At 39.0% G+C, this 14,916-nt stretch overlaps 1 protein-coding gene across 1 annotated transcript in view; it reads left to right on the forward strand.

Annotated features, from left to right (window-relative positions):
* The window catches only part of Cntnap2 (contactin associated protein 2), a 2,060,022-nt gene that overhangs the window by 1,305,631 nt on the left and 739,475 nt on the right, over nt 1-14,916 (forward strand). The window contains exon 13 of the mRNA XM_085683653.2: nt 12,183-12,383. Within this exon, the coding sequence (XP_085539779.1) occupies nt 12,183-12,383 (201 nt within the window). The remainder of the gene's footprint in view (nt 1-12,182; nt 12,384-14,916) is intronic.

Genomic DNA, 14,916 nt, shown 5'->3' on the forward strand with positions numbered 1-14,916 from the left:
TAGCACTTTTGAAAAACTACTTTCCTTGACAATAAAAATAGCAAAAAGACCAAAAGTTTACTTTCTTACCTAATAGTGGTGTAGGTTTCTGTAGGTTTCAGAAATAATTGCCACTTTGAAATAACGAATCTGATTATTGTTACAGTTGTGCTGAAATAACAAAACAAGAATGAAGAGCTGGTTTGTTTTCTTCAACACATTGCTCCAAAACAACATATCTTTTCCAATTTCTAGGTCAGAGATTTGTTGGCATTGAGGGAAAATGATGGGATGCCTTACACATACATTAAATTCTGTGTGTGTCTACCAGGTTTCAAGTGACCAGGCAAGGTGCCTTCAATTGCGTTGTTTTCAAAACCACTCCTTTTATTCAGCAAGCACTTGTTGAAAACATGTTCCGATATGAAGTGTTAATACCAGGCAGCAAGAACTAAGTAATTAAAGTGACACCAATGTTGCCCTCCGGGATCATCCATAGAGGCAGCTGTGTGAAATATGTTATCAACACAATATGATAAATGGAGACAGATGGTAATCAGGTTATTGGGGAAGCTGGAGACAGACCAAACATCTTCCATTGGTCTGACATTGAGGAATTGGGAGGCGGGAAGTATTTGCTAGCCAAGGACTTAGATGCGGAAAAGTAGGAGACTAAGAAAAATGCCAGGATAGGTGAGACCATCTCTCTAGTGGGTGAGTAGGATTTGCTGGGGAAAAAGAAGGAGGGAAAGAAGTAAAGGAAAGATAAAGGAAGGGAAAAAAATCACCTAATACATTTGTACTTCTGTTATAATTAAGGTGATAACACCAGTTCGAGTCCCTTGAATATGTTCACCCTGCTATCTGGAGGGTTTTCTTTCCCTAAAAAGTTATTTCTAGCTAATTATCCTCACTAAGGAATGTAATCTGTCAGCCTGTCTTGCTAATGTTCCTCACAATGGAGGCTGCTCCAGTGAATAGAAACTGACTTAATGGGGAAAATTAGATACTTAGAGGAGTTGATTATTTGGGGATTTTCTTCCAAGGTGAAAAATGTCATCTGTCGCATCAAGAAATTTTTAACCGAGTCTAGTGGAGGAAGGAGGAGGCTTCAGCCTCTCACGGGGAAGCCACTTAAATCCAGAATACTTTAAGACTTTGCCCATGGACTACAGCTTCCCATGTACAGGGGTGACAGCAATTGAGGGTCAAGGTGAAAGCAAGGGCCACCTTAGGATTCTGTTCTGCTAGATCAAACCAAGCAGAAATGTTCAAATGCATAAATATTGAGACAACAAAGGGAAGCAGGAGACTAAGGGGGAAGATTCTCTTAAAGAACAAAGGTATTAGGATCGGCATGTGAAGGACAACAGTGGCTGAACACAAACTAGGATACACCCCCAACACACACACACACACACACACACACACACACACACACACACACACACACACACACACAAGGGCTGGCCTGCAATACGGCATGTACAGGAAAATGTACGTTCTATAAGAATGGCCTAAATCTTGAAAGTTCTTGTCATTTGTCTAGCCATCAGTTCTAACTAGACTTTCTGAGTTAGAAAAAAAAAGTTAGAAGGATAGTATGGATATTTGGAAGGGGAAAATGGTGCTGGAAGAAAATTGCTTTTAGCTCAAAGGAAATACGAGTTTACTTATTCTCAAACCAACTATGAGAGACCATGACCCAGGTACACAGACTCAGATCAGCCTACACACTGCATTCTAGTAATGTAACAGTTTCATGAAGTTTTATATAGTGACAGAAAAAAAAGTATATCATAAATCAAGATGCCTTTCAGTGACATAGGTGGAAGTGGTGGAAGGACCAGGAAGATGGGCCGCAAAAAGTGGGGAGCCTCTCTGCTGTAGGCTACAGGTGCTGTCCGATTAACAGTCTAAACATTTAGGGAGATGGAAGTTTGAGACCTGTTTCTACATTCAAAAGGCATTTATATAAAGTCACAGGGATTTTAAATCAAATGAAGAGGCAGGCAATGCAGGGCTACTTAGAGGACTAGGAGCCCAAGATGACTCCAGTCTGCTCTCCATAATCACTGAAATTCTAGTCAGTCAGCCTCTTGAAATGTCCAATGTGAGTGTGGCTTCTTTCTGACAATTTCAGAACTAATGGACTTCTCATCTTTTCCCCAGCTCTGGTCTACCTCCTTCTTTGGGAGTTCTTTCCTTCTTGACAAACTGCCTCTGCTTCCTTCTCCATCATCGCATTCCCTTCCAATTATTGTTCTGGGATATAAGCACCTAGAAATCTCAGAAGCAGAGATATGCCATGCTAGAGTGTGGTGACTGCATGCCCGGTTATTCTAAATGTGCTATGGTAAAGGGAAAGGCAGGTGATACGTTTCAGTATGTCAGATGGATGGGATATGTGGGCAATATTGAAAGTAGAAGCTTGGACTGGGCTTGAGGTGAGGAAGGAAGCCTTGGGACCATCTGGGAAGGAAGATCTCCTGGGCAGAGGCAAAAACATGACAGAGGATCTCAACCTTGAAAGCTAAGCATCTTTGAAATGCAGCTAGGGTTTAATGTGGTAGAGGTGATATTTGGAATAATGGAATAATCTTTCTTTTCAATAAGATACACACGAATTTGTCCTAGAATCTTAGTAGATGATGAGTGAAATATTTAAGGATCCGTGGGAACCATTAGCCAAGGATCCAAGGTGATAATTCCTTTGTCTCCATGTTTGAATTCAGACCAAGATCTAGCTACTCTCCTAATGCACAAGCAATGCCAAAGAGGGACATTACTCGGCACATGGGACTGAAAGCTCCTCATAGGTGCCATTGAACTTCCTTTTAATTGGGTTGAAACAGGTTAGACTCCATAGTTCAGGCAGCCTTAAGCTCAGGCTCCACCTTCCTCAACCTCTCAAGGGTTGGGATTACAGGCATGCACCACCACACAAGCTACACATGAGCTCTTGACTGATAAAGAGTCACAAAAGGCATCTGTAGCAACGGAGAAAAAGGAAAAGGAAGATTGGCTTGTGTTATGTAAGTGCAATCACCACCTCTAGCTGTAGTGGCAAAGAACTTCAGAACCTCCCCAGTGGAACAAGATTAACAAATAGCTAATAGTATCGAAAGGGGGCGGGGGAGACCTGGATTCTAAATTGTTTTTCAGATAGGTGAAAAAAAGCTATGGTTATTTATACTTGTTCTCAGCACCTGATGCATCATCCATCTTTGGTCTGGAATTGCGAGCTGAAAGCTCATCACCCTTTCCCGCCACCTGCAGAAACATCCTCTGCCCTGGGAACTCATTTCCTCGCTGCCTCCCACAGAGTCCCATCTGCTTTACATTCCTTGTTTCTCAACACGTGATTAAAACTGCTCACACCACCTGAGTGATGCTCATAGGTGGGTTATGACCTGTCCAAACAGCCAGTGTCAGCTATAGAATAGAATCTCAATAGAAGCCTGCAGGGACTCATGCGGGGCTCACATAAGGCACATTTGGGGAGGAGAATAAAAACAGTGACAGCAAGCCCACCATGATTTACAACTGTAGGGTCATAAATATTGAAAGACCTTCTAAACAGAATTAACTGTGAGTTATTTTGTGATGAACCTTCCTACCTGGAAGGTTGGTGATGATCTCAAATGAATCCAATAATAAATGACTAAGACCCTGCTAGTAAACATTGTGTAGAAACTTTCTATCTTAATGGTTTGTAATACAGTCTTATAAAAGTGAATTCTTTAAACAACTAGAAGTGGCAACTGAGAAATTTGTTAATTTTTTAAATAAACTATACATAGGTTTTTGTGATCAATGTTTGCTAATTAATGTTGTGTACATGAACATTTATATAATATTTATCAAAAACCAGGCACAGCATTTTTTGATATTTTCCCTTTTTTATTTTAATGACTTGCTTATTTTTAATTTGTGAGAATGAATATCCTGCCTGTATGCTTGTGTGTGACACATATATGGCTGGTGCCCTCTAATCAGAGAGCCTCACATTCCCTAGAACAAAGTTAAAGCCAAAAGTAGGAAATATAATGAAGAATATAAAATTAAAATTTATCATCCTGATTTCCTTTTCAAATTCTTAGAGTTCTTTACTGATGGTCCGTGTTCTTAAACTTTGTGACAATGTCACCATACTATAAATATGCAGATTTATGTAGCACAATTATGTAAATATTCTTCTTATTTGTATTTTAACCTTCAATTTTTTGGTTTCAAAGTTAGCCTGCATCAATAAAAAAAACTTATATTTGATCTATTTTTAAAATACATTGTAATATTTGATTGTATCCTCCTAAAAAATTTATTTTTTATTCTTTTCAAATAGACTTTCAGGCTTTCTTTTTTAAAATTTACTATAATAAAGAGTGATTACAATACATTTTCTTATATAAATGTTTGAAAGTGTTTCTAGGATCCATAATTAGAAATAATTGTTACTGTAAGATGTGTGCATATTTAAAGTTTTCAGTTATTGACAAATTGTTTTACAAAGGACTTGCAATGGTTTGGGAAATTTCATCAGGAATACAGGATACTACCACATTATTGATTGAGAGTCAGTGAGGAGGAAAGGCTTATTTGACTAACATATCCCAGGTCACAGTTCACTGAGGGAAGCCAAGGCACTAACTCCAATCAAGAACCTGGAGACAGAACAGAAATGGAGGCCCTAGATGAATTCTTCTTACTGGCTCCCAATGGCTTGTTCAACCTGCTTTCTTATGTAATTTAAGACTACCTGACCAGGAATCACATGACCTACAGTGATCTAAACTTTCCTATACCAATCATTAATTGAGGAAATGTCCCACAGACTTGCCTACAGATCAGTCTAATAGAGGCCTTTTCTTTCTTTTTACAAAAAAAAATGTTATTATGAACTTTAAAAATGATTTTTAAAATTATTTTTTAAAAAAATGCTCATTTTGCATACTAGTCTCAGTTCCCACTCCCTCCCCTTCTCCTGCTCCCTCCCCCTCACTCACTATCCCCTTCTCAAAGAGAGTTAACACTTCCCATCTGGAGTCAACAAAGTCTAACACAGAACTTTGAGACAGGATCAAGGCCCTTCCCCAGTATATCCAGGCTGAGCAAGGTATCTCTCCAAAGAGAATGGACTCTCTTGGGCATATACCCAAAGGATGCTCAATCATACTACAAAGATATTTGCTCAATTACTTGTAGAACAACATTATTTTTAATAGCCAAAACCTGGACCTAGATGCCCTTCAACCAAAGAATGGTAAAAGAAAATGTGGTCCATTTACACAATGGAGCACTACTCAGCAGTAAAAAACAATGACATCTTGAAATTTGCATTCAAATGGATGGAACTAGAAAAAGCCATCCTAAGTGAGGTAACCCAGACCCAGAAAGGCAAACATGGTATGTACTCACTCAAAAGTGGATGTTAGATATAAAGCAAGGGATAACCAGCCCATAGTCCACAACCCCAGAAAGGCTGGTTAACAAGGAGAACCCTAAGAGAAATACACATGGATCGCCCTAGAAAGGGGAAATAGACAAGAACACCTGAGAAAATTGGGAGTATGGGGGTTGAGGGAGAAGTGAAGGCAGAAGGTGAGGAGGAAGAAAAAAGGGGGGTAAGGGAGGAGAACATAAGGGAGTCAGGTGGTCAGGATGGGGGAAAGAATAGAGAGGGAGAACAATAAGAGAGATAGCTTGATTGAGGGAGCCATTATGGGGTTAGCAAGAGACCTGTCACTAGGAAAATTCCCAGGAATCCACAAGGATGACCCCAGCTAAGACCCTAAGCCATAGTGGAGAGGGTGCCTGAACTAGCCTTCCCCTGTAATCAAATTGATGAGTACCTTAATAGTCATCATAGAACCTTCATCCAGAAACTGATGAAATCAGATACAGAGATTGACAGCAAAGCACTGGGCTGAACTTCTGAAGTCCAGTCAAAGAGAGGGAGGAGCAATAATATGAGCAAATGGATCAAGACCATGTTGGGGATGCCCACTGAAACAGCTTACCTGAGCTAATAGGAGCTCCAGACTGACAGCGGGGCAGCCTGAATAGGACCAAACTAGGCCCTCTGAATGTGGGTGACAGTTGCTGCTTGGGTTAGTCTGTAGGGCCACTGGCAGTGCCACCATGGTTTATCCCTAGAGCTTGAAAATAAAGTGCTTTTCTGTGCCCCAGCTCTGACAGATCTTCCTCCATCACCCACCCAACATCATCATCATCATCATCACTCTCTATCTCTATCTCTATCTCAAGAAATAACAAAAAAAGGAAAAATTTAAAATTACTGTGGTGTGGAAGAATTGTCTGTATTCTGTCAATCATGTTTTAAATAAACGCTGATTGGCCAGGCAGGAAATATAGGTGGGTCAACATGACAGAAAGTAGAGGTGGGGTGATAAGAACAGGAGTATTCTGGGAAGCAGGAAGCTCCCTCCACAGTTCTACCCAGACAACCAAAGAAGCAAGATGTGAGCTGCCCCGCTGAGAAAGGTACCAAGCCATGTGGCTAACATAGATAAGAATAATGGGTTAATATAAGCTACAAAAGCTAATAAGTAGCCTGAGCTAATGGGCCAATCAGTTTTATAACTTATGGAGATCTTTGGGGCTTACCTGCTGTGGGAAACTTAGCAGGACATAAACCCCAACAAGCTGGCCCCTTCATTTTACAGAATGAATACAAAGCCAGAGCTAATGGGCCAATCAGTTTATAATTAATGCAGATTCTTTGTGTGATTTTCCCTGGGACTAAATGCCTGGGGTATCAGGCGGGACAGAAACCCCAATGAGCCTGGCCCCCATGTTACATTACTGAGTCCAATTTGTTTTGACCAACTAACTGCTGAGTACAGAGCCTTCCCTGGATCATGGTTGATATATCCAGTGTTACTCCATTGGAAAAAAACAAACTGATTTTCCCTCTCTCAGCAACTATAACTTGCAAATAGTTCTTGGTGACTTGTGCCCACTTCCCCACTTCCCACTTCTTTGCTAAGATTTGGTCTAGCTGGAGCTTTTCAGGTCTTGTGTGCACTGTCACTGTATCTGTGAGTTCCTGTAGGAATCTTTCCTGTTGGGATTGGAAATGTTTTTTTCTTAAAGTGGTTCACAATCTCCAGCTCTTAAAACTTTTCTACCCTTACTTTCACGTAGATACCTGAGCCTTGATGAGAGAGTTTTATAAAGATGCCCCATTTAGGACTGAGTGTTCAAGAGTCTCTCACTCTACACATTGTCCAGTAGTGGGTCTCTGTTAATTTGCATCTACTGCAAAAAGAAGCTTCTCTGATGAGGGTAGAGAACTGTACTGATCTGTGGGTATAGAAGTATGTCACTAGGAGTAATAGTATTGTTATGATCATTTAATAGAGAGATAGTAGGTTTTTCCATAGGTCATTTCCTTAGGGCCCATGACCTATCTAGTCTCAGGTTATTGGTCTCATTAACACTATTAGGTATGGGTTCCATATCATGTAATAAGCCTTAAATTCAATTAAAAAGTGGTTGACTACTACCTTAACATTGTAGCACTGTAGTACCAATGGGTTTATCAGGCAGTCAGGTCATCATTATAGCTCAAAGGTTTCATGAGATTGATGATTACATTCTATTCTTGTATGTATATAATATATATGCTACTATTCTTGTAGCATATATAGTAGATTCTATCACTACTATACACTAATCAGTATGGCTGACGCTTCTGCTTGGGAATCAGCTCAATTTCGCCATATCCTATGCTATAACGTACAATGTCTTCCACAATGGGACCTTACTATCAGGTTATGAATGGTAATTACTAACATTGATGATAGTCCTTGATGTTTGTGGAGGGACTATGGGACCCCTTTGACCAACAACTCAACAAAATATAATCCATTTCTGGAGATTTTGTTTAATGGCATAAAGATGTCTAATTGGGGCATTAACACCCTCATTTTATGTCAATTCCATTTAAATTATATATATGCATTATTACATATAAAACATATATAAAAATAATATAATACATGTATTATTACATAATAATGCATATATTATTACATATGCAATTATATGTGTATATGTAAATATGTGTGTATATATGTATATAATTTTTAGAAATATTCTATAGTTATAGAATTCCATATGACTTTTCAAAAGGTATTTAGGGTTAGTTATTCCTCTACATATTCACTACTTTAGCCTGCCACCACCCTCCTCATTTAATCCACCTGTTTTTGTTTTCCTTTTATCTCTTTGTAACACTCTATTCTGTACCCCTTTTCTTAGAAGATCCTCTCATCCAAGATTCTTTACTAATTACCTAACAACTGTGGTTATTCTAAATGAAATATACATTTCTAAAACAAACTAAACAACCACACATAAGAGAAAACAAAATATGTCTGTCTGGGTCTAGGTCATCTCATTCAGGACAATTGTTTTTAACTCTATTCATTTATCTGCAAATTTCATTAATTCATTTTTCTTTATAGCTCAATAATATTTTAATGTATAAATATTCTAATCTAATATCACCTCATGGCCATATTTGATGTTTCCAGTTTCTTACTGTTATGAATAGAGCATCAGGAAACATGGATGAGCAAGTGTCTCTGCAATAGTATGAAAGCCCTTTGGGTATATGCCCCAAAGTGATATAACTGGATCTTATTGCAGAACTATTTTCAGCTATTTGAAGAACCTCCACGTTGATTTCCATAGTGTCCAAACCAGTTGGCACTCCCACCATCAGCAGTAAGTGTTAGCCTTTCCCAGGACCCTTGCCAGCATGTGTTGTCATTTGTTTTACTGATATTGGGAACCATTATGACTGAAAAACAAACATTTTTGCCTTGCTAGTCAGATAAATACAAAATAAAATCATTATAGTTTAAATTTGTATTTCCCAGATTATTTTTTAGCTGAGTCTTTTTCTTTTTTAAAATTGTTTTTATGTGCATTTCCCTCTGTGTTAATGTCCTAGTTGTGTGACCCAGTTGGAAAAATACATGTTTCTATCATCTCTTTTGTATTATTTATGTTTCTGTTATAATTTACAGATGCTCTTAATGTAGCTGGCTCTTGTAGATTATTACTTTAACTAGGCAAAGATGTGTTATATTTATTTATGCTGCAGAATATTACTTTAACTATGTAAAGGTGTGTTAAATTTTTTATGCTGTATTTGTTTAATCATGAAAAGATGTATTGCATTTGTTTCATCTTGCCTGCCTAAGGCACCTGATTGGTCTAATAAAGAGCTGAACAGCCAACAGCTAGGCAGGAGAAAGACTAGGAGGGATTCGCAGGCAGAAATAATAAAAAGGAAGAGAAATTAGGCTCCAAAGAAGGAAGGAGAAGAATGAGAGGAGGAAAAAACAAAGAACATGTCCAAAGACAAAAAAAAAAGTAGATGCCAGACAGACAAAGAGAAGAAATGAAAGTAAGATATAGATAAATAAGAAAAGTAATAAGCCCTGAGGCAAAATATAGATAAGGAGAAATAGGTTCGGTTTAAAGAGCTAGCCAAAAACAAGCATAAGTTAGGCCTAGCATTCAGAACTAATAATAAGTCTCTGTCATGATTTGGGAGCTGGTTGGAGACCCAAAAGGAAAAGCCCAGTACATCTAGATGCTGATATTTGTCAGATCTATGGTTTATAAACATCTCTTCTAATCCATAGCTTAACTTTTCACATGACTTCTCATATTTCGATAAAGAAGACAGTTTAGCTTTAACAAACTCACATGTATGTGTTCTACCATAATAATGCCCTCACTTTTTGCCTTGCTTAAAAATAATATAAATATTCTTTTAAGTCTCCTTATATTTATATGAAAGTTCACATTTCTTTTAAGACTTTAATCCAATTGAAATAGATTTTTATGTAGTGTTAAAGATACGGGTTAAATTTTATTTTCATAGTATGGATAAATAATTTCTCAAATATATCTATTGCCAGCTTTAATTACAGACTCAATATACAGAGAGATTTTACTTAATGCTTTAGACTTTACTTTCATTATTCTAATTGCCTTTATCTATACCAAATTTAGCCACTCAATTTTAAGTGTGTGTGTGTGTGTGTGTGTGTGTGTGTGTGTTGTGCATATGTAAGTCAAAGGGGAACACTGGCTGCCCTGAGCTATTACTCTCTTCTTCACTGTCTTGAAACAGGATCGCTTCCTGAACCTGAAACTTGGCTCATAGCAGCAAGTCACAGTTATATCTCTCTGCGCCCACAGCTCTAGGGTTCCAGGCACGTACATCATGCCTACTTTCTTACAGGATCCTTTTGGACTCCCTCAGTGCCCACTGATATGTTCTTTCCTGGAATGATGGGTTGACCCTGGCTCTCCTTTCAACATGTCTATTTTTAGTCTAGGAAACAGTCATTTCTTCATGGATACTAATTTCTTCTTTTGATGGCAAATATTATTTACTGTTGGCATTAGGCCTAGCATCTTGTTCTGGAGATTTTTTTTTCATTGTACTATGTTCAAGCATAGGTCAACATTTCAAAACAAAGATATTGTCATAGGCTCATACTGATGTTTTCAATTAAAATTCAAATGGAGAAGAAGTTTTAGTTAATTCAATTTTATAAAGCTTATAATTGATTCTACTTTTCCTTCTTGGAGACCCCCAGGTTCCCAAACACAATGGTACCTTATCCTCCCACCTCACCCCACACTGCGCAGAATCAGAAAAGGCGGTGCCTCATTTGCCAGGAAGGCCGGTGTGAAAGAGTGTCTGCTCACAAGATAAAGAAGGTGCACATTCTGTTAAGAGCGAACAGCTTTCAAGAAGGGCTGTGATTTGATGGGGCAGAGGTCACATCAGAAAGAGAGACAACTGAGTTACTAGAAGGCAAGATATGGGTTCCGAAATCAGGATGGAATAGTAATTACAACGCGCTTCACACTGAAACTGCTGGAAGACGTCAAAATCACAGCCAGGAACAGTGCTTCTTTCTGTTAGTGAAAGTCTTTCATTATTCTAATAAAATATTAATTTTATGCTTTGTTCCTAAAAGCAGAACTTAGATATAAGAGAAGAAGGGATAGCACAAGGATGATAACTCAGCTAAGAGAAATTGTAGTGAAAGGAAGAGGGCCTGAGATCAAAGCGCCAGCACCCATATAAAAGATAGGGATGGCTAAATGTCCTAGCAAGTCCAAACACTGGGCAGAGGGCATACAAATGGGCAGATCCCTGGAGTGTGCTAGCTGGTCAACCCTGTCAAAACTGCCAGCTTCTGGTTCAGTAATAGACCCCATCTCAAAGTAAGGAGGGGTAATGTAAATATCCATATGTAAAGAGAGCAGCTGTAAACGAGAAGAAGTTTTCAGGAAAGTGGGTGGACTTGGAGTGTATGGTATTAAGCAGGGTCACAGAAACTCAAGAAGAAAAAGAAAAAAATCACTCTTGTTCTCATACGTGTGGATCCTGAACCGTAATGTGTCCATGTCCATATGTAAACAGATGTAAATGTGGGAATAGTTTTATTTAGAAAAATTATCTAGGAAAAGTAATATTTGGTGATGAGGAAAGACAAAATGCAGACAAAGAACACGTAGCTGTGGAAGAGGACATAAAGTTGATTGCTTTTCTAGCATCAATTCAGCTGTAGATTTTTTCCCCATTTTTTGATAAAAATGCCATTTAAAATGAAAGTATAAAACACTAAGCAAAGTAACACTGCTTCAGAGAGGCTATTCTAAATGGATGTCCATACAGATGCACAGAGTTCAGGAAGGGGCAAGAGTTTGAGTGACTTTCTTAATCTAGCAGAGAGACATATTTTATTTGTGAGTTCATTGCAATTAAGTGATGAAAGAAAAGAAACAAAAGTAGCCACTTCTCTATTGTATAAACGTATCAATTCTATAAAAGCATTTTTTTTTAAAAATGTATTAGGAAATGATTGAGGAAAACACACTTAGCTTGCTTCTCTCCTGCACTTGGAGGCATGCATACACATACTCATGTGAATACAGCACAGACAGACAGACACACACACACACACACACACACACACACACACACACACACTGAAATACTGTCAGGACTTCTCTCTCTAACTCAGTTTTATACCAATTTAATGAAAAAGACAGCCAAACGCAGCTCAATTTTCTTCTGACATTTGAAGGAGTACGGGAGTCCTAATGAGCCACTGTCTTAATTATTTCTCTGCCCACAGAGGACAAGGTGTGGACCATCGTGTCTCACGACTTACAGATGCAGACGACAGTGGTAGGCTACAGCCCAGAAAAGTATTCGGTGACACAGCTCATCTACAGTGCCTCCATGGACCAGATCAGTGCCATCACCAGCAGCGCTGAATACTGCGAACAGTATGTCTCCTACTTCTGCAGGATGTCCAGGTTGTTGAACACCCCAGGTAGGCTGCGATGGAACATTACTTTTAATTACTCTCTCAGCTGGTGTTTGCAGTTGTCTAAACAATCCAACAGGTGTGGCTTATTATCTTCTCGCCCAGTCCCTCTTCAATGTGCAGATGGCTGTAAATAAGTACAATGTAATCGTTGGGATTGTTTTCTGGACAGTGAAGCTCAGAATACATGGTTTTTAAAGGGCAATTCCATTATTTTCAGTTTATGGATTTTTTTCAGCTTTATGCACATATACAAGGTGTGCTGTTAATGTTCATTTATCAAGCAATTGCCTTGGGCAAAAGTTTGTCGGAGCTCCTTGTGAGCTTTCAAGTGATGCTCTTTGAGGTCCTCTGGTGTCTTTAGTGTAAAAATGAAAGCCTTCTGAAGACTGCCTGGAAATCTGGTATAAAGCAGTGAGAGAATTTAGGGCTCTTTGCTGTCATTTAACAGTATCTGCTTTAAGAAACCCACCCTGAAGATTTTATTATAACAGTCTATTTTAGCAGTATATATAGTGTATGTGTGTATGAAGGAGTGCATGCATATGTGGGTACAAGATGGGGAATTAGAATAAATAAGCCCCCAAAGTGATACTGAAAATACCTTCTCTGCAAGAAAGCTTTGTGTGTTAGCATGTTAGCATGACACTAAATTTAATATGTGGACAAAGACCTTTTGGTCCATCACACAACAGCAAAAGTGAGCGTGAGCCTTGAGTGGAGCGAATAGTGCTTTCAGGTTTGCAGCCTTGAGGTTTTCCAAATGTATCTTGGGGATACTCATTGAACTTGAACTCCTGAGTGAGTATTTGCTTGTCTTATACAGTAAGTAAAACTGTTATCTATTTGTCATGTGCAACATGTTTTGAAATATAATTACAGAATGGATAAATTGAGCTAATTTGCATATGAATACTTTACCTTTTGTGGCAAGAACTATTTTCAAGGGTGTAATATAACTCTCACATACTGTAGTGACCATATTCTACTATGGAAGTCTTATATTCCAGCCTCTGTTTCCCATGTTCTTTTTCTGTCCAATTAGGATAAGAATGTCTGCTTGAGGTATATGAATTTAAAGACATGAATGATATGTTTTAAATTAATAAGCAGCATTATAACATTGCATTGTGTCCAAGACTAGTTGGATATGTCAACACTGGTATAGATCTAGCATTCCAGCATTCTTTGGGAGCTGCGTGCAGAAAAGAGTTAGAGACAAAATAAGTAGATGATTTTGGGGTGTTTGTGTGTTTATCCTGTGCAAAGCCTTGTGCTACTAGTGTGTCTATAGTGTAAACCATGGACTCTACAAGAGTAAAATCTAAACATAATAAAGTGATAGGTTTAGAAAATTAGGGCTTATAGTTCAGCAGAAATGGTTGGCCTGTTGAAGTAATGTGTCATTGAAAGAGCAGAAAGAAGTTCCCAGGTTGGTGTTGGGGAATGAATGGCAGTAGATGTCATATGAATGGCCCTTCTGGTATTGGTCAGAAGCCCTGGGTTGGGAAGTGAGTATGGACATGGGCCTGGATACAAGTAAATGTTCTGCTGTGGACTGAGTCCCTACCCTGTCCTTCTGAGTCTACGTGTTTCTGAGCCTAAGTGTGCTTGAGAACAGCACATAGAAGTTAGGAACGCAGAACTGTCGGGCTCTACTCTCTGTATTTTTGATATGATGTATCTATGAGGTTGAGAGTACACATTTGTTTTGAGTGTCATGAAATGAACTGTGTTTCTCCATGATACGTATGTGGAAGCCCTGGTTCCCAAAGTGGCTGTACTTAGAGACAGGACTTTTAGTATACAGTAATGTTAAATGTAGTCAGAATGCAGATATGATATTCCCAACAGGACTGCCAGCCTTAAGGAAGATTAAAGATCTCTCTCTCTCTCTCTCTCTCTCTCTCTCTCTCTCTCTCTCTCTCTCTCTCTTCCATTGTCCTCCACCTTTTTCCTTCTGCCCCTCTTCCTCTCCCTTACACTTTCTCTCCCTCTCTGTCTGTCTGTCTGTCTCTGTGTTTTTGCCTCCCTCTTCCCCCTCTTCTTATCTCTCCTCTCTCTCTCTCTCTCTCTCTCTCTCTCTCTCTCTCTCTCTCTCTCTCTCTCTCTCCCATGTATGGACATGGCAAGGGGATGCTGGCATGCCAAACTAAATCTACCAGCTCCTTGAACTTAGACTTTCTTCCCTCTGAACAACAAGGGAATGTATTTCCACTGCTCAACTTCCTGTCTGCCTATGGCATTTTGCTAGATAGTTCTAGCAGATAGATGGTGAGTTCTCAGATGACGTCATATCTGAATGGGCTGGAGACCAACTCTGAGAATTTGAGAGTCAGAGACAGCGTAACAGGTGTTTCTGTTGCCCTTCACTGCTCACAGAAAATTTGACTGGATACTGCTTCCATTGCTAGCAAGCATTAGCCAACAACCGGGGAAACACCAAGGCCAGAAAAGAGTTGCTAATGAATCTCATCAGCTTGCTTTTCTGTTTCATGAGTGAGTGCTCCTCACAGAGTCTCTGTTCACAGATTTCGGT

Source organism: Myodes glareolus, chromosome 25, assembly GCF_982192425.1.
Source record: "Myodes glareolus chromosome 25, mMyoGla1.1, whole genome shotgun sequence".
NCBI classification, from domain to species: Eukaryota; Metazoa; Chordata; class Mammalia; order Rodentia; family Cricetidae; genus Myodes; species Myodes glareolus.